The 25,587-nt window shown below is 40.4% G+C and overlaps 1 protein-coding gene across 1 annotated transcript in view; it reads left to right on the top strand.

Annotated features, from left to right (window-relative positions):
• Window positions 1-653: 653 nt before the first annotated feature.
• The window catches only part of shtn1 (shootin 1), a 39,176-nt gene continuing 14,242 nt past the window's right edge, over window positions 654-25,587 (top strand). The window contains exons 1-8 of the mRNA XM_024007518.2: window positions 654-802; window positions 3,881-3,933; window positions 4,761-4,821; window positions 9,415-9,509; window positions 21,905-22,076; window positions 22,370-22,467; window positions 22,880-22,961; window positions 23,623-23,717. Of these exons, the coding sequence (XP_023863286.1) occupies window positions 745-802; window positions 3,881-3,933; window positions 4,761-4,821; window positions 9,415-9,509; window positions 21,905-22,076; window positions 22,370-22,467; window positions 22,880-22,961; window positions 23,623-23,717 (714 nt within the window). The 5' untranslated portion in view covers window positions 654-744. The remainder of the gene's footprint in view (window positions 803-3,880; window positions 3,934-4,760; window positions 4,822-9,414; window positions 9,510-21,904; window positions 22,077-22,369; window positions 22,468-22,879; window positions 22,962-23,622; window positions 23,718-25,587) is intronic.

The following is a 25,587-nucleotide window of genomic DNA, read 5'->3' as shown; positions in this document are numbered from 1 at the left end:
GTGAAGCATGGTGGTGGCAGCATCATGCTGTTGGGTTGTTTTTCAGCGGCAGGGACTGGGAGACTAGTCAGGATCGAGGGAAAGCTGAACGGAGCAAAGTACAAAGAGATCCTTGATTAAAAACCTGCACCGGAGCGCCAAGGACCTCAGACTGGGGTGAAGTTCACCTTCCAACTGGACAAAGCAGGAGTGGCTTCGGGACAAGTCTCAATATTCTAGAGTGGCCCAGCCAGAGCCCGGACTTGAACCTGATTGAACGAGAGAGAGAGAGAGCTGAAAATAGCTGTGCAGCGACGCTCCCCATCCAACRTAACAAGAGCCTAAGAGGATCTGCACAGAAGATTGGGAGAAACTCCCTTAATACAGGTGTGCCAAGCTTGTAGCATCATACCCAAGAAGACTCCAATTTGTACACATTTCTAAAAACTCGTTTTTGCTTTGTCATTATGGGTATTGTGTGTAGATTGATGAGGGGAAAAACTATTTAATACATTTTAGAACAAGGCTGTAGCATTACAAAATGTGGAAAAAGCCAATGGGTCTGAATACTTCCCGAATGCACTGTAGTTCTAAGTCAACAGAAACCGTTGATCAAGGGAAAAAAACAAGCATTCGAAGCCTAGATCAGATTTAACAATGGCCAAAGGTGAGATTTGTGCACAGGTGTGTCAAGGTATCAAGGTAGTTCCTGTTGCACGTAATGTGTAACCACCTTGATGTGTACTGTAAATATACTTTCTCACAATGGCGGCCCAAGAGGAACTATTTCAAATGAAACTCATTACAGAGCTGTCCAATCAAGGTAAGAGTTATTCTTAGTCGCATGGCTAGGTTAGAGTGAAGGCTGTAGCTTTATGTTCGAAATATTCGTTATGTATTTGCAGTTCGATGACTCCAGCTCTTTCATAGCCTGCCCTGACGTTAACCGTTGACATTAAACATGGATACGTAGCCAATTCTTTTCGGTGGTTTGAGGCATGTAAATAACACGTCTTCAACTCGAATGTAACCRAACTTGAATTAAACGTATGACTTTTTCTGTCTTCATTTGTGTCTGTACAGTTTAGTACTCATTAGTTAGAGCGCTGTTGTTGCGTTCAGGGCAAGGGGAACTTATGTAAGGAATAATGTAGCCTAGCTTTATCTGAGGGGTCTTATCTATGTTTTCGATGGATTTTTGTTTATTTTGCACACATTTTTAATTTGCCCTTGCTGAAGAAAGACCTTGCCATATCMATTGACTAACAATAGTAGACTTCTGAGGAAGTTCTCAGGCGTCATCCTGGGTTTTTAGCCATATATATATATAGAACTTCCTCAGAAGTTCTAGGCTTATTTCTCTCACCACAAAAGACATGAATTCACAACGGATGGTCATCACACTTGATTTAAACTGTCTTTCTGTTCCTCATATTTCTTTATTCAATAAATGTTTCCACATCGAAAGGGGGAATAACAAAAGGTGCATACGAGGTCAGTGTAGTCTGAGGTGCCCTCTGAATCACTTGCATATTATTTGGAACACCATATGAATAAACATTGAGTGTGCAACTCCAGCAAAAATGAATCACTACATTCAGAGTGAGGAGGCGTTGGGGGTAGGGGTGCGGTTAGCCAGCATGATGTGGTGTTAGAGCAGCGGTGTTGAATATTCACGTGACCGGAATGTTGTACCCTAAAGGAAATAGTACTTGACCAGGTTTTCKGATTTAAATATGAATGCGCAGTGCCTCACGGTAGGGTATCTACTAAGCAACCAATGCTGATTATGTTACATATACACTGAACAGAAATAGAAAACGCAACATGTAAAGTGTTGGTCACATGTTTCATGAGCTGAAAAAAAAGYTTCCAGAAATTGTTCATATGCGCAAAAAGCTTATTTCGCTCAAATTTGGTGCACAAATTTGTTTACATCCCTGTTAGTGAGCATTTCTCCTTCGCCATTATATTCCATCCACCTGACAGGTGTGGCATATCAAGAAGCTGATTAAACAGCATGATCATTAAACTGGTGCACCTTATAATGGGGACAATAAAAGGCCAATGTAAAATTTGCAGTTTTATCACACAATGCTACAGATGTCTCAACTTTTAAAGGAGCGTGCAATTGACATGCTGACTGAATGTTCACCAGAGCTGTTGCCAGGGAATTGAATGTGAATTTCTCAACCATTAACCGCCTCCAACGTCGTTTTAGAGAATTTGGCAGTACGACCAATCGGCCTCACAACCACAGACCACGTGTAATCACGCCAGCCCAGGACCTCCACATCTGGCTTCTTCACGGGCAGGATTGTCTGAGACCAGCRACCCGGTCAGCTGATGAAACTTTGGTTTTGCACAACCAAATAATTTCTGCACAAACTGTCAGAAACTGTCTCAGGGAAGCTCATCTGCGTGCTCATTGTCCTCAACCGAGGTCTTGACCTGACTGCAGTTSGGCGTCGTAACCGACTTCAGTGGGCAAATGCTCACCTTCGATGGCCACTGGCATGCTGGAGAAGTGTGCTCTTCACAGATGAATCACAGTTTCAACTGTACCGGGCAGATGGCAGTATGGCGTTGTGTGGGTGAGCAGTTTGCTGATGTCAACGTTGTGAACAGAGTYCCTCGTGATGGTGGGGTTATGGTATGGGTAGGCCTAAGCTACGGACAACAAACACAATTGCATTTTATCGATGGCAATTTGAATGCACAGAGATACCGTGACGAGATCCTGAGGCCCATTGTCATGCCATTCAATCGCCGCCATCACCTCATGTTTCAGTATGATAATGCACAGCCACATGTCACAAGGATCTGTACACAATTCCTGGAAGCTGAAAATGTCCCAGTTCTTCCATGGCCTGCATACTCACCAGACATGTCACCCATTGAGCTTGTTTGGGATGCAATGGATCAACGTGTACGACATCGTGTTCCTGCCAATATCCAGTAACTTCGCACAGCCATTAAAGAGGAGTGGGACATCATTCCACAGGCCACAATCAACAGCCTGATCATCTCTATACGAAGGAGATGTGCCGTGCTGCATAAGGCAAATTGTGGTCACACCAGATACTGACTGGTTTTCTGATCCACGCCCCTTATTTAAAGGTATCTGTGACCAACAGATGCATATCTGTATTCCCAGTCATGTGATATCCATGTATTAGGGCCTCATTTATTTGAATTGACTGATTTCCTCATGTGAACTGTAACTCAGTAAAATCTCAGAAATTGTTGCATGTTCCGTTTATATTTTTGTTCAGTGTAAGTCAGTTATCCTCAGCTGTAGTAGTTAAGGTACAGTAGTAGACTTTTATCATACCACTGTGTAGGAATCTATTATTGTTATGCCTCCTGAGAATGAAACATAATGGCCCAAGGGAGAGCTTCAACATCAAATGATGATCAAAATAATGTGTGTTTTGTTGACGTTTTCGATCTCCTTTCACAGTGGCTATACATTCCAACATCCAGTTCTTTGTAAAGATCCAGGCATTCATAGATACAGCTTTATGGAGCGAACTATACATAAGCCTGCCCAGACCTTGTAAAAAAGCTCGCTCATGAGGCACTGATGATCTTGGCAAACAGCTGGGTTTGGAACAGCCTTTATTCCGTGTCTTTCTATATTGATAAACATTATTTTGTGTGGTTTTAATCTAAACTAACTCAAGTATATGTAGCAGAGCATTGAGATAATTGTTAAGGTTTATGTGAGTAATAGTCATGTTTCACTTAGCATGTGAGGCAGTCATTGGGTTGGAATTAATAGATATGTTTCCACATGGTTGTTCTGTTTTAAGAAACCCAATAAGAGTTCAAGTATGTTTCCTCTTGTGGGATGATGAACAGTTGAAGATGACTGACTGGAATCCTTTGATCCCTACAGCTGTCCATGAGTATGAGGGTCTTCAGAGGGAGCATGAGAGAGCCACCATGGAGGTCAGTGTTGTATAAGGCTTGTTATAACTGTTCAGTTAATGTGTATAGGTATCCATGCAACAGGTCTTGGGGAGGTGTGCGTTATTTCAACTGTGTTTGCACTTAATGATTGATAGTGATTAATGATGAAAGAAAATTAAGGTTTGCTTATTTTGTTCAATGATTGTACGTGTGAAAGAGAGACTGTGTGTATGGGACTGTGTGTGCGTATATATGTGTGTGTGTGTGAGAGAGAGAGAGAGAGAGAGATGCTTTATTGTGGTGCTATAGCAGGGCTTAGAATCATGGCAGACATGGCTTGGAAAACCTGGAGGCAAATTCAATCAGTGCCATTTCCCTACATTTCTCCAGATAGTGGTTATTTTAGCATGGCATACGAACATAAACTGCCCTGTACATATTATACTACTCAGGACTCTTTGAACTAGCCAGTACTTTCACTGCAATGCTTTCAAGAGAGAAAAGAGCTCATTAATTGTATTATATCAGATTTACATGCTGTTGTGATAAACGTTCATTCTCATATCATATGTATTGTATGCATTGTGCCTCGGAGATATCAATGTAGTCTGAATTTTGGAGGATTTTGCTTTCATCATTTCACTTTCAGCTATGTGGTGGTGGTTTATATAGCACTTGTTAAGGTTCATATTGGGAAGCCTTTTTACAGAGTCCATCATCTTCATGACCTCAGCTGTTCTCCCACTGAAATGTCACTCTCAGATTGAGTTCAAGTGGAGTATGATCTTGCAAAGACTGGCTCAATGAAGGTAGGACACCAATGTAAATAAATACAATTGTTCTCTTTTGTGCTTTGGTCATATAAGTGGCAACGGATGCAGGCAGAGAGAGACGAAGCAGTCAAAAGGCTCGAAGAGTTTCAAAAAGGTGAGAACATTTTTTWTTTTTTTAAGGAAAAAAAATGTTTTAGTCAAATCAATCTCTTGTCAAAGATGATTGATCTAATATTGATCTGATATTCTTACATATCAGTTTGCTATTGTTTTCCTCCTGGTAACATATGCATCATTGGCAACGAGTCAGGGATTGTACAGGAGGGACTGTAAACACCTACAGTTCTGTTATGTAATGTTTACCATAGCATTCTTTTCATGCTATCAACCACACTATCTCTGCTGCTGTGACCTTTGAACCCTGGACTCACTATGAACAATGTGTGTTTGTCATTTACCTTGGGTAAAAGGCACACCCTTTAGGCGGTAACACGGCTTTGTTTACTCTTTTGCTTGCCACTTCTGTCAATGCAAATTGATTAACCTTTAGTTATATCAGAGAAACGTACAGTCATATGATTTTCTTTTGTAAATACTAGTCTTCAGTATGCAAAATGACACTTAAAGCGTCTTCTCTGCTTCTTCTCCACTATTTCTGTTTCCTTCCACACATACAAATGTGCTTGAAATACAATGCATTTCTGTGTATTTTCGCAGGGAATTTTTTTCTTAAAACCAAAATGCGTCACACAAACCACTAAAGCCAGTAATTTGATCTCTGGAATTTTAGAAGGTATAAATATTGTCAGAGATGGTTGAAATAGTTGTTCTTTGTAATCACGTCAGTCGAGGGATTTTCATCTGAATAAATGTGGCTTCTGCTCCTACATCTACTATTTCTCCAGCCCAAAAACACATATTTTGTTTGACTTCCAATTTAATAGAGGCTGCCTTGCTATGCCAAGCAGCTGCATATTAGGACCTATTACGTGATTTCATAGCTCTGAGAAAATTGCTCCTATTCACAAAGAAACGACGGGACGAAGAGGGAGAGAAAAAAGCCCCCAACACACAATCACGTCTTTTCAATTGACGATGGCAAGGTTGATGACAACATGACCATTGTGTTATAATGATAAGACCACAAAGGCATCTGCCCCCTCATCAAGGCTTCAGTACGGCTGCAGATACAATTTAATTCACTGCTCTGTCTGCTCGCTGATACCATTATACCGCACGTCAGCACAGGGGTAATCACTGTCTTCCCCGACAGGAGGGAAAAAGAGGGGAGAAAAAGATGGAGCGATGATGGTGAGGCCGAAACGTACAATTAAGACTGCCAATTCTGACATGTCAGAACCCCAGTCGCCCCGCACTTGTACACTTTCCACTTCCAGGCCTGTTTATTTACCATGCCTACCAGTAATTACAATTAACGTGTAATTTATTTCAAGGCGTCCTTTGCTGGTGTTGAGTGTGTTGGGCATTATGGAGTCTGTGAAAGAGCGGAGCCACAGAGATGCTGGGATGAAACTGTCAGCTAAGTGCTATTGAATGACTTATGTGGAGAGGGTGCAGGAGGAACTTTGATATCGCAGGCACAGACGTTCATCAAGTTTCAATTAGGTGTCATTGGGAAGGGATAGGCCTGTGTTAACGGCATTAATTCCTATTTTTCCCCTTCGACCACAATGTTTAATTAGTTAAGTGGCAGTAAGCCTGTTCTCTTTTATTGGGGTTTGTGATTACGCCTGCAAATGAAGTCAACGTTTAGAGCATTAAGTGTGTCTCTGAAAGTTTTTTTTMGGCTAAAGGGAGCTTTTATACTTCACAGTTTAAAAAGTCTTACATCAGGGGCTAGAAAATGGTCGCATAATGTTAATATTTMATCCTACAGTCAATCTCATGCCCTTTTGAGTTTCCATCAGCAATTTCCATCAATAAACACTAACTAACCACTCTGGTGAAATGATCCATCATGGTTCTATAATCTTTTGTCATGTCTGACCATGAACACACAATGACATTAATTAAATTGTAATAAAATGCACCCATTGTTGCAGGGAGGTTGTTTTCTTTGACCTTCCTATAGTGGTTTTACATAGTCTCAAATGTGTTTTCATAGTTCCACTGATGTTGTGATTTTTCCGGAAAGCAGAATCAATAAGACCTCAGTGGCATTAGTCATATTATTTAACTTCTTTTTAAATTGAAAAGAGAATAAATGTGGTTCATGGCAAATGTCTGACACAAAAGAAACCACAAACATACATACTTACACTACCGTTCAAAAGTTTGGGGTCACTTAGAAATGTCCTTGTTTTTGAAAGAAAAGCGCAATTTTTGTCCATTAAAAAAACATCAAATTGATCAGAAATACAGTGTAGACATTGTTAATGTTGTAAATGACTATTGTAGCTGAAAACGGCAGATTTTTTATGGAATATCTACATAGGTGTACAGAMGCCCATTATCAGCAACCATCACTCCTGTGTTCCAATGGCARGTTGTGTTTGCTAATCCAATTATGTTAGCACAGCTGAAAACTGTTGTTCTGATTAAAGAAGCAATACAACTGGTATTCTTTAGACTAGTTGAGTATCTGGAGCATCAGCATTTGTGGGTTCGATGACAGGCTCAAAATGTCCCGAAACAAATAACCTTCTTCTGAAACTCGTCAGTCTATTCTTGATCTGAGACATGAAGGCTATTCCATGCGAGAAATTGCCAAGAAACTGCAGATCTCGTACAACGCTGTGTAGTACTCCCTTCACAGAACAGCGTAAACTGTCTAACCAGAAGAGAAAGAGGAGTGGGAGGGCCTGGTGCACAACTGAGCAAGAGGACAAGTACATTAGAGTGTCTAGTTTGAGAAACAGACACCTCACAAGTCCTCAAATGACAGCTTCATTAAATAGTACCCGCAAAACACCAGTCTCAACGTCAACAGTGAAGAGGCGACTCCGGAGTTCCTCTGTCCAGTGTCTGTGTTCTTTTGCCCATCTTAATCTTTTATTTTTATTGGCCAGCAACTCTGCCTAGAAGGCCAGCATCCCGGAGTCGCTTCTTCACTGTTGACGTTGAGACTTGTGTTTTGCGGGTACTATCAGCCGTTTCCAGCAACAATAGTCATTTACAACATTAACAATGTCTACACTGTATTTCTGATCCATTTGATGTTATTTTAATGAACAAAAAATGCGCTTTTCTTTCAAAAACAAGGACATTTCTAAGTGACCCCAAACTTTTGAACAGTAGTGTATATTGTCAAGTGTTGTGACCTTGTGTTGACATGAGTATATTTCTTAGTAAAGGTAGAAAAAGTATCAGATMCCACAGTAAGTGTGTCAACAGAAATGTACATTTTTATCTTGCTTATCTTGTTTTGTAAAAAGTGCATAAGATGTGCACAATTCCCTAGTCGTCTCATCCTTGAGGTGTAACGTTACCTCTAACCTTGGGATGCAAGGCTAATTGTAAAAGCAACTAAATATTTCCAACCAAAGACATGCAAAAAAAACTTTATGATATTCAAGACTGAAACATAAAACAACATAAAGATATGAGCTCTAATAGAGTTCCACAGTATGAGTCATAATACCCATAAAACCTAGAGGTCAATCTTGGTTCCAATCTTTTTTCCACCATTCATTTTTTCCCATAGGGGTTTTTATAAACACTTAAAATAAGGGCTGTGTTTTGTGTACGCTTACCCTGGTGTGACGTTTTGATAACCGTGTAAACTTCTCTAGTAGAAGGTGACTTTTATAAATATATTCACCTGTATTTACCCCCCAAAAATGAAARGTGAATTAGCTGCTAATGTGGCTATCATAAAGAACTACAAATACCATGATGATCTGGACGAGACTGCCGAATCGAGGCAAAGGTAAGAATCTCTGAATTCTAATGTTAGCTAAATGTAGAAATGAATAAATTGTCAACATTTATTTAAATGGACAATTCTGTAAACTGTCATGTGTAAGTTTTAAATTGACACAATACCTGCTAGCAAACGTGTCAGCTAGAGATGACATGCAGGAGCTTGCAGGGATTTGTAGCTTTGCATGATGTCTACTTTAATGCTAATTAGCTTTTTCGAATCTGGGTGTAAATAGAAKCGAATATATTGGTAAAAGTAATCTTGTCCGAGAGAGATTTACATGGTTATCAAAATGTCATGCCAGGGTAAGCCTGCACAAAATACAGAACTTATTTTAAGTGTTTCCCTGTTTCCCTGTTTGACTGCTAGGTTTTATGGGTATTATGACACCTCCACTGTGGGGCTCTATAAGGTGAACCTTAGAATCAGACCACATGGCAAATATGTTGCCTACYGTATGCCAACAAGAAATATAGTTTAGGCTTAAAGTTTTGGGCTCCCGAGTGGCACAGCTGTCTAAGGCACTGCATCACAGTGCTAGAGGCGTCACTACAGACCCTGGTTTGATTCCAGGCTATATCACAATCCCATAGAGTCCCATAGGGCGGTGCACAATTAGCCCAGCGTCGGCCCGGGTTTGGCCCGGGGTAAGCCGTCATTGTAAATAAGAATTGCTCTTAACTGACTTGCCTAGTTAAATAAAGGTTCAATAAAAATTACAAATAAACTCTGCTATTGATAAAAATAGATAAATTACTTAGACSCCAATTCAATCAATCGCAGATAAAGGAAAAAAAAGTACTGCACAATGTTTACGCTGGATTGGAGGTGTTCAACAGTGTTGTTTCTGTCACTCTCCTACAGTGTCCCACATGGTCATTGAAGAGGTCAACAGCATTCAGGATAACCTGGACATAGAGAGGACATGCAGACAGAGTGTGGAAGCCCTGGCCTCCAAGGTGGGTCAGCCTAACGAGCAATGAAGGACTTTGCCCTTTGTATGCTCCCAATTCTTCCCTTGAAACAAATATTGCACCTAATTTCTCTGTAGACACCATCATTCTTGGTGCAAAAAACTTTACTAACATTTTCTGTCCAAAAATTGGTCCTGTAATCCAGTGTACAGTTATTTTGTGAAATGCTTGCCAAATGTCTAGGTCTGATTCAGAGTGGGCAGAGTGATTTCTCAGCCCGCTGAAGCTGGACTCATCACTCTAATCATTACCCACACAATTCTTTGGACAGAAGCCCTCTGCTTCCACCTGGCAGTTCTGCCAGGGGTGGAGGAGAGCTTCTGTACAATACCTCCTCCTCCCAACAATCCAGTCCCAGCCAGGCATGGTTGGCCACATGCAGCTGTGCTTTCTACACATATGAATGTTTTTGCTATAACGTTTATCTCTTCTTTAAAAAAAATGTTCTGGGGAGAACTCTGATGGTGCTCTTTCAATAAGGATTATTTGATGTTATTACAGTTGCTATTGGGCATCTATATGGCCATCTACGTATTTGCATATTTTGTCATGTTTGAAATGCTATTCGATTACAGTTTTATTTTATTGCTTTGGTGCAATTTTCACAAGTACAGTATGTGGTACATTTTCACAAGTACAGTATGTGGTACATTTTCACAAGTACAGTATGTGGTACATTTTCACAACTCTTACTACAGTTGTTTCAAAATTCTAAGTACATTTTCAATTGACTAAGTACAACACACAAACTCATACAGTCACTTTTTCACCAAACTTAATCAGTGTTTCATCTAGAAATAATAWTGTTTCACATTGCAATGCATGTTCATATAAAGTAAATGCCTTTCACAATGCAATGCTCACATTACTTTTGATATAATGATCTTGTCTTTTGTTAAAATACATTTMACTATTACTTAATCCGACTGTTCTTAAACGTTTGGTAAACCTGTAGATTTGCCATGTAAACTGGTTTGTCTACTACAGATTTTGAGAACTACATAATGAAAATGTATATCTGTAAAGTAGAAACATAAAAAGTATGATACACTACATTACCAAAAGTATGTGGACACCTGCTCGTTGAACATCTTATTCCAAAACCATGGGCATTAATATGGAGTTGGTCCTCTCTTTGCTGCTATAACATCCTCCACTCTTCTGGGAAGGCTTTCCACTAGATGTTGGAACATTGCTGCGGGGGTTTGCTTCTATTCAGCCACAAGAGCATTTGTGAGGTCGGGCACTGATTTTGGGCAATTAGGCCTGGCTCGCAGTCGGCGTTCCAATTCATCCCAAAGGGGTTCGATGGGGTTGAGGTTAGGGCTCCATGCAGGCCATTCAAGTTCTTCCACACTGATCTCGACAAACCGTTTCTGTATGGACATCGCTTTGTGAACGAGGCATTGTCATGCTGAAACAGGAAAGGGCCTTCCCCAAACTGTTGCCACAAAGTAGGAAGCACAGAATCGTCTAGAATGTAATTGTGTGCTGTAGCGATAACATTTCCCTTCACTGGAACTAAGGGGCCTAGCCCAAACTATACAAATAGCCCCASACCATTATTCCTCCTCCACCAAACTTTACAGTTGGCACAATGCGTTCGAGCAGGTAGCGTTCTCCTGACATCCGCCAAATCTAGATTAATCTGTCGGTCTGCCAGGTGGTGAAGCGTGATTCATCACTCCAGAGAACACGTTTCCACTGCTCCAGAATCCAATGGCGGCAAGCTTTATACCACTCCAGCCTATGCTTGGCATTGCGCATGGTGATCTTAGGCTTGTGTGCGGCTCGCCCACYAACAGTTCTTGTGCTGACGTTACTTCCTGTCAGCAACAGGTGTATAAATTTGAAGGAATTATTTTTTYTATTTTTTATTTAACCTTTATTTAACCAGGTAGGCTAGTTGAGAACAAGTTCTCATTTACAACTGCATCCTGGCCAAGATAAAGCAAAGCAGTGCGACACAAACAACAACACAGAGTTACACATGGAATAAACAAGTGTACAGTCAATAACACAATAGGAAAAAAATTAKGTCTATATACAGTGTGTGCAAATGGCGTGAGGAGGTAAGGCAAGAAATAGGCCATAGTAGCAAGTAATAACAATTTATCAAGTTAACACTGGAGTGATAGATGTGCAGATGATGATGTGCAAGTAGAATACTTGTCACGTCCTGGCCATAGAGAGGGTTTTTAGTCTCTATTTTGGTTAGGCCAGGGTGTGATTAGGGTGGGCATTCTATGTGTTATATTTCTTTGTTTTTGGCCAAGTGTGGTTCCCAATCAGAGGCAGCTGTCTATCGTTGTCTCTGATTGGGAATCATACTTAAGCAGCCTTTTCCCACCTGTGTTTTGTGGGTAGTTGTTTTCTGTTTAGTTTCTGCACCTTACAGAACTGTTTCGTTTCTCACTTTGTTATTTTGCTTGAGTGTTTTTGGTGAATAAATTATCATGAACATGTACCACTCTGCGCTTTGGTCCACTTCTTCAGACGAGCGTTACAATACTGGTGTGCAAAAGAGCAGAACAATAAATAAAAACAATGTGGGGATGAGGTAGGTAGATTGGATGGGCTATTTACAGATGGGCTATATACAGCTGCAGCGATCGGTTAGCTGCTCGGATAGCTGATGTTTACAGTTAGTGATGGAAATATAAGTCTCCAGCTTCAGCYATTTTTGCAATTRGTTCCAGTCATTGGCAGCAGAGAACGGGAAGGAAAGGCGGCCAAAGGAGGTGTTGGCTTTGGGGCTGACCAGTGAGATATACCTGCTGGAGCGTGTGCTACGGGTGGGGGTTGTTATCYTGACCAGGGAGCTGAGATAAGGCGGAGGTTTACCTAGCAAAGACTTATAGATGACCTGGAGCCAGTGGGTCTGGCGACAAATATGTAGCGAGGGCCAGCCGATTAGAGCATACAGGTTGCAGTGGTGGGTGGTATATGGGGCTTTGGTGACAAAACGGATGGCGCTGTGATAGATTGCATCCAGTTTGCTGAGTAGAGTGTTGGAGGCTATTTTGTAAATGACATCGCCGAAGTCGAGGATCAGTAGGATAGTCAGTTTTGCTAGGGTATGTTTGGCGGCGTGAGTGAAGGAGGCTTTGTTGCGGAATAGAAAGCCGATTCTAGATTTAATTTTGGATTGGAGATGTTTAATCTGAGTCTGGAAGGAGAGTTTACAGTCTAGCCAGACACCTAGGTATTTGTAGTTTTGTACTGTACATACCTTTGTACTCTGCATTCGGAAAGTTTTCAGACCCATTGACTTTTTCCACATTTTGTTAAATTACAGCCTTATTCTAAAATTGATTTAATTGGCTGCAATTTCTGAGGCTGGTAACTAATGAACTTATCCTCTGCATCAGTGGTAAGTCTGAGTCTACCTTTCCTGTGGAGGTCCTAATGAGAGCCAGATTCATCATAGTGCTTGATGGTTTTTGAGACTGCACTTGAAGAAACTTTCAAAGTTCTTGAAATGTTCCAGATTGACTGACCATGTCTTAAAGTAATGATGTACTGTCATTTCTCTTTGCTTATTTGAGCTGTTCTTGCCATAATATAGACTTGGTCTTTTACCAAATAGGGCTATCTTCTGTATACCACCCCTACCTTGTCACAACACAACTGATTGTCTCAAACGCATTAAGAAGGAAATAAATTCCACACCAGTTAATTGAAATGCATTCCAGGCGACTACCTCATGAAGCTGGTAGAGAGAATGCAAAGAGTGTGCAAAGCTCTCATCAAGGCAAAGGGTGGAATCTCAAATATAAAACACTTTTTTGGTTACTACGTGATTCCATATGTGTTATTTCATAGTTTTGATGTAGAAAATAGTAAAAAATAAAGAAAAACCCTTGAATGAGTAGGTGTGTCCAAACTTTTGACTAGTACTGTAAATATTCACACAATACAGGTTAGAATCACCTTTGGCAGTGATTACAGCTGTGAGTCTTTCTGGGTAATTCTCTTAAGAGGTTTGCACACCTGGATTGTACAATATTTGCCCATTATTCTTTTCAAAATTCTTCAAGCTCTGTCAAATTGSTTGTTGCTCATTGCTAGACAACCGTTTTCAAGTCTTGTCATAGATTTTCAGTCTGATTTGTGTCAAAACTGTAACTCGGCTACTCAGGAACATTCACTGTCCTCTTGGTAAGCAACTCCAGTGTAGATTTGGCCTTGTGTTTTAGGTTATTGTCCTGCTGAAAGGACATCTCCCAGTGTCTGGTAGAAAGCTACCAGCTTTCCTCTAGGATTTTTCCTGTGCTTAGCTCCATTCTATATATWTTTTTTTTATCCTGAAAAACTGCCCAGTCCTTAACGATTACAAGCATACCCATAACATGATACATTCAAAACTATGCTTGAAAATATGGAGAGGGGTACTAAATTTATATTTTAGTCATTTAGCAGTGCAGTTATTTAAATCCAGACCTATGTCAGGCTTGGATTCGCAATGGCAAAAGGTTTTTCCCCAGGTGCATGAACAATGAGGATATTTATTGCGATTTCAATGAGAACCTATGGCCAAATGCTCAAGGCATGCTTGATGCAAACTAGTGCCTACTAAACATTGTTAAACATGATCACATCTTTGATCACACATGGGATAGAAACGATGGTAACTTGATTTTCAGTCAATTTTAATAGGTAGTGCAAATGTATTGCCTAATGTGAAAAAAGTGTAATATACTGTAATTTACAGTACTCATAATTTACATTCAAAAGGCAATTTTGAAAAATGTATCTTAAATATTTTGCTATTGGTTTTTGCTGGTTGTTAAAATAACTAAATTGAGAAGATATCAATATGTTGTGTTTTGGTGATTAAACCAGTATTTCACAGTAAACTTATATTTTGGATCAATGATTGTATAGTGAAAGATGTCTACAAACAAAATGAATTCACAATGAAAGATTACAATTTAAGACTTGGTGCATTGCAAGTGTWACCAGTTTGGAGTTTTGTACTAAGAGTTTTGAAAATTCACCACATATGTGTGAAAATAGTAAAGAATGTAGAACACATGATACAAATGAATTGTTGTCGACAACAACCACTTGGAAATATTGTACTGTTGTCCAGGGAAAAAAGTGTAAATGTCAAATGATGGGGCTTCCCTTTTTATCTTGTATTTGCYCATTACTTTCGTGAAGTAACTAGAGCACATTGTAAAACTTTTCCCTCTAAATGTACAGCATTATACTGATAGTATAGTTGCCAGCTAAATACTGTAATTTTGCTTCACACAGGGATGCTGTAAAATGTTTTACAGTAAGAAACACAGTGCTGTATTATACAATACATCATAAAACTGTAAATGAATGAGCCTACTGTAATCATTACACCAACACAGCTGTATTATATAATTACAGTCATTTACTGGCAACTCCTCTGCCAGTATAATGCTGTAAATTTACAGTACAGCATGTTACCGTAATCCATTTTACTGTAATATTTCTTCAGTAATTGTAATGAATGGATGAATGAATAAATAAATTAAATTAATTGAAGAGGTTTGTATTTTACTGTAATTGAATGGGATTGGTGCAAGCATATTATAGCATATCAAATATATACACTACTGGTCAAAAGTTTTAGAACACCTACTCATTCAAGGATTTTTCTTTATTTTTACTATTTTCTACATTGTAGAATAATAGTGAAGACATCAAAACTATGAAATACAGTGCCTTGCAAAAGTATTCATCCCCTTTGATGTTTTTCCTATCTTGTTGCATTACAACCCGTAATTTAAATGGATTTTTATTTGGATTTCATGTAATGGACATACACAAAATAGTCGAAATCGGTGAAGTGAAATGAAAAACAATAACTTCTTTCAAAAAAATCTAAAAAAATATTTATGGAAAAGTGATGCGTGTATATGTATTCACCTCCTTTGCTTTGAAGCCCCTAAATAAGATCTGGTGCAACCAATTACCTTCAGAAGTCACATAATTAGTTAGATTGCACACAGGTGGACTTTATTTAAGTGTCACATGATCTGTCACATGATCTTAGTATATATACACCTGTTCTGAAAGGCCCCAGACTCTGCAACACCACTAYGCAAGCGGCACCATGAGGACCAAGGTGCTCTCCAAACAGGTCAGGGACAAAGTTGTGGAGAAGTACAGATCAGGYTTGGGTTATAAAAWAATATCCAAAATTTTGAACATCCCACGAAGCACCATTTAAATCCATTATTAAAAAATGGAAAGAATATGGCACCACAACAAACCTGCCAAGAGACGGCCGGCCCACCAAAACTCACGGACCAGGCAAGGAGGGCATTAATCAGAYAGGCAACAAAGAAACCAAAGATAACCCTGAAGGAAATGCAAAGCTTCACAGCGGAGATTGGAGTATCGGTCCATAGGACCACTTTAAGCCATACACTCCACAGAGCTGGGCTTTACGGAAGTGTGGCCAGAAAAAGACATGKTTAAAGAAAAAAAGAAGCAAACACGTTTGGTGTTCGCCAAAAGGCATGTGGGAGACTCCCCAAACATATGGAAGAAGGTACTCTGGTCAGATGAGACTAAAATTGAGCTTTTTGGCCATCAAGGAATAAGCTATGTCTGGCGCAAACCCAACACCTCTCATCACTCCGAGAACACTATCCCCACAGTGAAGCATGGTGGTGGCAGCATCATGCTGTGGGGATGTTTGAAGGAATGATGGATGGCGCTAAATACAGGGAAATTCTTGAGGGAAACCTGTTTCAGTCTTCCAGAGATTTGAGACTGGGACGGAGGTTCACCTTCCAGCAGGGCAAAAACCCTAAGCATACTGCTAAAGCAACACTCAAGTGGTTTAAGGGGAAACATTTACATGTCTTGGAATGGCCTAGTCAAAGCCCAGACCTCAATCCAATTGAGAATCTGTTGTATGACTTAAAGATTGCTCTACACCAGCGGAACCCATCTAACTTGAAGGAGCTGGAGCAGTTTTGCCTTGAAGAATGGGCAAAATCCCAGTGGCTAGATGTGCCAAGCTTATAGAGACATACCCCAAGAGACTTGCAGCTGTAATTGCTGCAAAAGGTGGCTCTACAAATTATTGAGTTTGCGGGGGTGAATAGTTATGCACGCTCAAGTTTTCTGTTTTTTTGTCTTATTTCTTGTATGTTTCACAATAAAAAATATTTTGCATCTTCAAAATGGTAGGCATGTTGTGTAAATSAAATGATACAAACCCTCCAAAAATCCTTTTTAATTCCAGGTTGTAAGGCAAAAAAATAGGAAAAATGCCAAGGTGGGTGAATACTTTCGCAAGCCACTGTAACACATATGGAATCATGTATTAACCAAAATATATTTTGTATTTGAGATTATTCAAATAGCCACACTTTGCCTTGATGACAGCTTTGCATACTCTTGGCATTCTCTCAACCAGCTTCGAGAGTTAGTCACCTGGAATGCCTTTCAATTAACAGGTGTGCCTTCTTAAAAGTTCATTTGAGGAATTTCTTTCCTTCTTAATGCGTTTGAGCCAATCAGTTGTGTTGTGACAAGGTAGGGCTGGTATTCAGAAGAGTAATRTTTACAGGAAGCTTCCAACTACAGTTTATAKCAGTATTTTTCAGCATTTTGCCCATAATGCAGTGCCATCTACAGAATTTATTACGTGAAAGACATTGAAGGTATTTTATTGTTCATTCTACAGTGTTTTACTGTTTACAGAAAAGTCTTACAGTGCAGTGCTTCTCAAACCTCTACTCAGGGACCCCCAGATGTTTCACAATGTTGTTGTAGCCCTGAACTAGCTCACCTGATTCACTAATCAAGGGCTTGATGATTAAATCYGGTGTGGTAGCTCTGGAATAGATCTCCTAAGGCACCTCCTACCTTCTATGGTTTTGTGATATGACACCACTTTAGTCTAATGACCAGATCAGAATGAAGTTGTAGACTTGACTTAGACCAGGGGTCTTTAAAAAAATGTGCCCAGGGACCCCTTCCCAGGAAAACCTGTGACCCAGGGACCCCCATCATATGTTAGCGYAAAATATGTATTTTCACGTCTTGTCTTATCATCAGGTGAATTAAGAAATAATCAACATTTATAAATTAATAGATTTGGTTGATTGTTTTTAATTATTTTGACCTCCCAACATGACGTGGAAACAACATTGATTCAACCGGTGTGTTTCCAGTGGGGTAACTGTGATTAATATGCTTGATCCCAATCCCATTTTGCAGGCACCTGATCATGAACTTGTTTTCCTYCTGACTCATCACTTAGACACTAATATAATGCTTCACAGGTGTTTCCCAATAAGTAAACAATGGAATCAGGCCATTGCCCTAATATCAGTCAAGGTGGCTGTATCATTGGAAGAGGAAGTGTACACTCTAACTTAAGCCTATTAACTAGAAAGGTAGCTTCAAACACATTTTTGCTACTACAAGATTCCATATGTGTTATTTCATAGTTTTGATGTCTTCACTATATTCTCTTCACTATTATTCTACAATGTAGAAAATAGTAAAAAATAAAGAAAAACCGTTGAATGAGTAGGTGTTCTAAAATCTTTGACCGGTAGTGTATTTTGGTAGGTTTCAAGTAAAAAGACAGCTTTATTGACCCTCGTGAAAATGTATTTAATTTTCTTGAGCCCAGTGCTGCTAATTTTGCCTGCCAACAGCACACAAGGAAAGCCAGAGAGAAAAAAAGTTCAAGAAAAATCGTAAACGCTCCAACATTTTGAATTAAAAAGCAATAATAGCGTGAGCCTGCTATTTGTCGCCAGTCAAATCAGATGTTTTGTGTTGATGTTTGCTCAAGGAAGATGAGGGGGCTGTGACTTTGTAATCGTGACCTCTGAAGCGCCGCGGATAGCCTTCCTGCGAGCATGCCTGAGTATGCAATTTCATACATTCGCTCTCATCAATAGTAGATTATTATCAAAGACTATGATTCTGTGTTATGTATTGTTGATTGCATTTTTAAAATATGCGCTTTAAAGGGCATCATCAGAAGATGGAATTGCTGCATTCTGCACTGACTAGGATGTCATTAATACATGCCTCTTTTATAGCTCTGCTTCCTTTTTCTCCTCACACTTTCTGTCCCAAATCACATCAACAAATGTGCGTCATTTTCATCCATCGTCTTGCCTTAGGCTTCATTATTCTTTACTTAGTAGTAGTATGCCTAAATTGGCACAAGGGACGTCTTGATGATAGAACCAAAAAATGTGAACGTTTCATACTGCCAGTTCAATATGGATGGCTTAGGCTGAACTGATCAAATTTGGAATTTGTAAAGAAAAGGGATACAAAGTCCAGCATGCCATAGGAATGAGGGATGTACTGTAAATAGATGTGTTTCATAAAATACTGTGATTGTGTCTAAAAGCAGACATACATTGTCATCAGGCCTTTCCCCTGGCTCTTTGTATTGAGATGGCTGATTATTGCTTGTGCATCCTTCCCCGATGCCACTTACAGGCACAGTGTGATTGACGGGACGATGAATGAAGAAATCGGACCAACATTTTATCTGACATATCTTGCGCCACATTTCCTATTATCTGTGCATGACACTTTACTATAATACAACTATAATAGTTTGACTGTAATTGCAGCAGGTTGATGTTTATTGGGATAAGTCTTGTCCTGGAGGCAGAAGTGAGTGATTTCCGCTAGATGGGTCAGCTGCAAAATCAAAATTGGCTATAATGTAGAAATGAATGGAAACAAACTGCTTTTTTGGTCTTAAAGGGGCAATCTGCAGCTTGAACAATAACGAACTCCACCAGTAATTTGGTAAACAGACGAGGGATGTGGCTGGAGAAATGTAACTAAACTCATGGACAGAGCTATGGATGCAGGGATTGACCATCCATGGTATCAAAATTATAGTTTGAACCATGTTTTGAGGCTGTACATCGTTTTTTAAACATTTACATTGTTTACAAACAAAGGAGTAGAATGTGCTTATATTTGGGTTTCTAATGGGGTACATCTAAGGTCAAATGTGTGTGTGTGTGTGTGTGGTGTGTGTGTGTGTGTGTGTGTGTGTGTGTGTGTGTGTGTGTGTGTGGTGTGTGTGTGTGTGTGTGTGGTGTGTGTGTGTGTGTGTGTGTGTGTGTGTGTGTGTGTGTGTGTGTGTGTGTGTGTATATATCAGTGGGGAGGAAACAAGTATTGTTGATACACTGCCGATTTGCAGGTTTTCCTACTTACAAAGCATGTAGGTACACTTCAACTGTGAGAGACTGGAATCTAAAACAAAAATCCAGAAAATCAACATTGTATGATTTTTAAGTAATTAATTTGCATTTTATTGCATGACACACAGTATTTGATCACCTACCAACCAGTAAAGAAATTCCCGGCTCTCACAGACCTGTTAGTATTTCTTTAAAGACTCCTTCTGTTCCTCACTCATTTGTAATTAACTGCACCTGTTTGAACTCGTTACCTGATAAAAGACACACCTGTCCACACACTCAAATCAAACAAGACCTCCAACCTCTCCACAATGGCCAAGACCAGAGAGCTGTGTAAGGACATCAGGGATAAAATTGTAGACCTGCACAAGGCTGGGATGGGCTACAGGACAATAGGCAAGCAGCTTTGGTGAGAAGGCAACAACTGTTGGTGGCAATTATTAGAAAATGGAAGAAGTTCAAGATGACGGTCAATCACCCTCGGTCTTGGGCTCCATGCAAGATCTCACCTTGTGGGGCATCAATGACCATGAGGAAGGTGAGGGTCAGTCCAGAACTACACGGCAGGACCTGGTCAATGACCTGAAGAGAGCTGGGCCAACAGTCTCAAAGAAAACTATTAGTAACACACTACGCCGTCATGGATTAAAATCCTGCCGCGCACGCAAAGGTCCCCTGCTCAAGCCAGCGCATGTCCAGGCCCGTCTGAAGTTTGCCAATGACCATCTGGATGATCCAGAGGAGGAATGGGAGAAGGTCATGTGGTCTGATGAGACAAAATAGAGCTTTTTGGTCTAAACTCCACTCGCCGTGTTTGGAGGAAGAAGAAGGATGAGCACAACCCCAAGAACACCATCCCAACCATGAAAGCATGGAGGTGGAAACATCATTTCTTTGGGGATGCTTTTCTGCAAAGGGGCCAGGACGACTGCACCGTATTGAGGGGAGGATGGATGGGGCCATGTATCGCGAGATCTTGGCCCAACCTCCTTCCTCAGTAAGAGCATTGAAGATGGGTTCAACATCCCAACCGTGAAGCACGGGGGTGGCAGCATCATGTTGTGGGGGTGTATTTGCTGCAGGAGGGACTGGTGCACTTTACAAAATAGTGGCATCATGAGGTAGGGAAATTATGTGGATATATTGAAGCAACATCTCAAGACATCAGTCAGAAGTTAAAAGCTTGGTCGCAAATGGGTCTTCCAAATGGCAATGACCCCAAGCAAACTTCTCAAAGTTGTGGCAAAATTGCTGAAGGACACAAAGTCAAGGTATTGGAGTGGCCATCACAAAGCCCTGATCTCAATCTATACGAAAATTTGTGGGCAGAACTGAAAAAGCATGTGCGAGCAAGGAGGCCTAGAAACCAGACTCCGTTACAACCAGCTCTGTCAGGAGGAATGGGCCAATATTCACCCAACTTATTGTGGGAAGCTTGTGGAAGGCTACCCCGTAACATTGACCCAAGTTAAACAATATTAAAGGCAATGCTACCAAATACTAATTGAGTGTATGTAAACTTCTGACCCACTGGGAATTGTGATGAAAGAAATAAAAGCTGAACTAAATAATTCTCTCTACTATTATTCTGACATTTCACATTCTTAAAATAAAGAGGTGATCCTAACTGACCTAAGACAGGGAATTTTTACTTGGATTAAATGTCAGGAATTGTGAAAAACTGAGTTTAAATGTATTTGGCTAAGATGTATGTAAACTTCTGACGTCAACTGTATGTGTGTATATGTATATATATATATATATAATTTAAAATACTAATATATATATATATAATTTAAAACATTAAAATTGGAAGAAGGAACTGCAGATTGCCCCTTTAATTTAAGGTTAGGGTTAGGCATTAGGGTTAGCAGTGTGGTTGAGGTTAGGGTTGAGGTTACGGTTAAGGTTAGGTTTAAAATCAGATTTCATMACTTTGCGGTTMCACCAGCTAGTAACCACTCTGCAGATCTATCTCCAGAACAAGATTCATGATGATAGCGCTAACCTGCATAATTGCATGCTAATGACAAAAGAGGAAAAAGGCCAATTATATTAAATCCAATGCACCAGGTTCTCTCTATGTGAAWGCTCTGAAAGAGTTCAGTCAGCCTCTTCTGCATCTGTTTTTCATATGGTTATAAGGTGATCTGTTTCTCTCTCTCCCTCTCTCTCTTTCTTCCTCCAGTTGAACCGGCAGAACTGCTCCTTGAAGAGGAAGAGTATGTTGTACCTGGCCCACCTGGGGCCGGAGACCATTGCTGAGATCGGCCTGGAGGATGAAGAAGAGGAGGAGGAGAGTGGGGACACCCAGGTAGAAAAAGAGTGCTTATCAGCCCACTGCCAGAGCACCATCACAGGTACTGGATGTCACCCTGCTGTCGCCTTTCCCACATATCCACAGCAGCTGTTCCAAATATTGTCCATACCGCTTTGGCTCATACACTGATACATTGATATTACACACAGATTTCAGATCTATCAGAGGTTGTCTTAGATGGCATTCCTGATGAATGGAAGAGATCTCTTTTGTTGTTACTTATTTGACCGATAGACCTGGCCCTATTGGAATTCTTTACGCTCTAGTACATACAACATAATTGATCATTGATTGCAAGATTGAGTGTACTTATTTCAAATTTTCATGGGCCAGAACTGAAGAAAAAATTTGAGTTGACACTGGAGGAGAAAAAGCAAGCCACCATTGATCATGAGGCTACAAGAGACGAGCTAAGGGACATCAGAGAAGAAGTAAGTCTGAATATAGATTTGGGAGTTGTTTAAAAATACTTTTTGTTGCTATTAGTTTCAAAGAAAAGCTGCACACTACTCTTGCTTGTATCACTTATTTTATTTAAGCTTACATGTCAGCCTCTTGGCCTTTGTCAGAGCTTTTTTTTGTAGCTTTTTTTTCAAAATCCGAAAATCTGTGTTGATCCTCTCAGTGAAACAGATGAATCATGTGCAATGTCCTTATTATGTTATCATAGTGTAGGCCTATGCACATTCATACAWTTAGGACAAAGAATACATTGAAACCTAGAATGATTTCCACCTACAGTATTCTAACAGTAGTGTCGCAATTCAGTTATTTGAGAAATCAATTAACAGCACAATCAAATCAACTCTCTTCTGTCTTGTTCTCTTCCTCTCTTCACTGTAGTTGCTGAAGGAAAAACATGATAATATGGTTTTGATTGCTGAGACAGTCCGACAAAAGAAGATCTTGGCAAAATACAACAGAGGTCAGAGAGTCTTCTCCACTGCAATATTTTGACTCCAAAGAGACTAGTGTAACATCCYTGTCCACCTTTCTGCAAGGAAATTAAGGTGTCCTACTCTCTGTGGCTTTTTGTGCAGCGTAACCTTGAGTGGGGTTACATTTGACAGAAAGAAGAGTCAAGTGAAGCCTCTACCCCCTCACTATGCCGTGAATGCTGGGTGATCCTTAGTGACTGGAGGCATATTTCTTACAGAAAATTATCAAAAAGCAAAATCACTATTCATTTGGTCCTGGTCTGCTGGCTTGCTTTTCAGGGAGCATGTTGGTTGTGAAAGTGAATTCCCCCTCCCCCTTGAGTTTCAAGGTTTTCCATAACGTTTTATACTGCCTGCTAATTACAGAATGTAAGAGTTTTAATTTATATTTTAGGTTACCAGTTTGCAGATTAAGGTTAGGGATTAAGACTAAAGTTAGGGTTGGGATTAAGGTTAAGGTCAGTGTTAAGATTAGGGCCAACTGACCAGATAAAAGGGATTAGGGCCAACTGACCAGATAAAAGGGATATAGGGAAATATGCAAGAAAGCTTGAACTACACATGAAATATGCAGGTGAAACAGGTGCGCTGTCAGTAGATTATTTTGTGCCGTTTTACTTGTTCTGATTAGATATTTAATGCTTCCAGTGTCGCTGTTTGCCGTGGAGGAGTACGAGGCCCTGCAGGAAAACCTGGATCTGGAGAAGGAGCTGAGGGCAGAGGCAGAGAAATTTGCACGAGAGGTGAGCTCTCTCGAGGCACCCATAATAGGCTTAGCAGCTTTGGATGGGTATTTCTGTCAGCTCGACATGTCTCCTTCCCACTGGGCACAGACGTCAATTCAACTTCTATTCCACGTTGGTTCAGTGTAGTTTCATTGAAATTACGTGGAAACAATGTTGATTCAACCAGTGTGGTCCCAGTGGGTTAACCGTGATTAATATGCTTGTTCCCAATCCCATTTTGCAGTCACCTGATCATTAACTTGTTTTTCTACTGACTCATCACTTAGACACTAATACGATACATCATGGCTGTTTCCCAACAAGTAAACGATGGAATCAGGCCATTGCCTTAATATCAGACAAGGTGGCTGTGTTAATCTGCTAAGGGGTTGTTTCCGACTTTGTTGGTGTTTCTCTGTAGTTGGTGTTTAGACTTACCTTACACAGGTGCATAATGGGCTTTGCAGGCATGGTGCGTGCGCTGAATATATTTAATTAAACCGCTGAAAACCCTCCCAGTTGCTGCCCAACAGATTTTCTTGTGGAGTTTTCATTCAATAGGATTTTCAGTACATTTATCTTAAGACATCCGTTTAAATACGGTATATCTTTAATTKGAATTTTGTAGACAGAATACATAGAGAGAACGGGTTCAGAATATAGGGATCAATGAAAGAAAGCCATCTAAATATATGCATATTCATCTCCAATTCAGCACCAACTGGTAGATTTTTAAATTATTTAGGCAAATTTGGGGGTTAGGAAAGTATGTATGAATCATTCTTTTTTTAAAGTTTGGAGAGCCTTTATGCACGGTTGCACAGTGGTTTGATTAATCCTGAAAGTTGCCCTATTGTTCAATCCATGAAATATTGAAGGTTAGTAAAGTGTACAATAGGGGTTGAACAGTAGTCCTATAAATCTACCCTAATAATCCTCACTAATCATGGAACAGTGTTTTTGTCATGAACTGTGCTCCAGGTTTAAACTGCTACGTATGGTCTGAGTCCCATAATGATTCAAATAGGCTTCATGTCCCAAATGATTGCACAACATTACCCTAATATGATCCACTAATGCTAGCGACCCCAGGGACAACTATACAGACGTGACAGAGGAAAGCAGGGACAACTATACAGACGTGACAGAGGAAAGCAGGGACAACTATACAGACGTGACAGAGGAAAGCAGGGACAACTATACAGAAGACAACCACACAGACGTCAGAGGAAAGCAGGACAACTACACAGACGTCAGAGGAAAGCAGGGCAACTATCACAGACGTCAAGAGGAAAGCAGGACACCTTACACAGGCGTGACAGAGAAAGCAGGGACAACTATACAGAGACGTGACAGAGAAAGCAGGGACAACTATACATACGTGACAGAGGAAGCGGGACAACTACAGAGACGTGACCAGAGGAAAGCAGGGACAACTACACAGACGTGACAGGGAAAGCAGGGACAACTACACAGACGTGACCAGAGGAAAGCAGGGACAAACTTATACAGACGTGCAGAGGAAAGCGGGACAAACTACACAGACGTGACAGAGGAAAGCAGGGACAACTACACAGACGTGACAGAGGAAAGCAGGGACAACTCAACAGAAATGCACAGAGAAAGGGACAACTACACAGACGTGACAGAGGAAAGCAACAACTACACAACGCTGACAGAGGAAAGCAGGGGACAACTACCACAGACGTGACAGAGGAAAGCAGGGACAAACTACACAGACGTGACAGAGGAAAGCGGGACAACTACACAGACGTGACAGAGGAAAGCGAGGAGACAAACTAACAGACGTGACAGAGGAAAGCAGGGACAACTACACAGACGTGACAGAGGAAAGAGGAACAACTACACAGACGTGACAGAGAAAGAG

This window comes from Salvelinus sp. IW2-2015, linkage group LG18 (assembly GCF_002910315.2).
Source record: "Salvelinus sp. IW2-2015 linkage group LG18, ASM291031v2, whole genome shotgun sequence".
In the NCBI taxonomy this organism is placed as follows: Eukaryota; Metazoa; Chordata; class Actinopteri; order Salmoniformes; family Salmonidae; genus Salvelinus; species Salvelinus sp. IW2-2015.
Note: the sequence above shows the minus strand (reverse complement) of the source record. Positions and strands in the feature narration are given on the sequence as shown.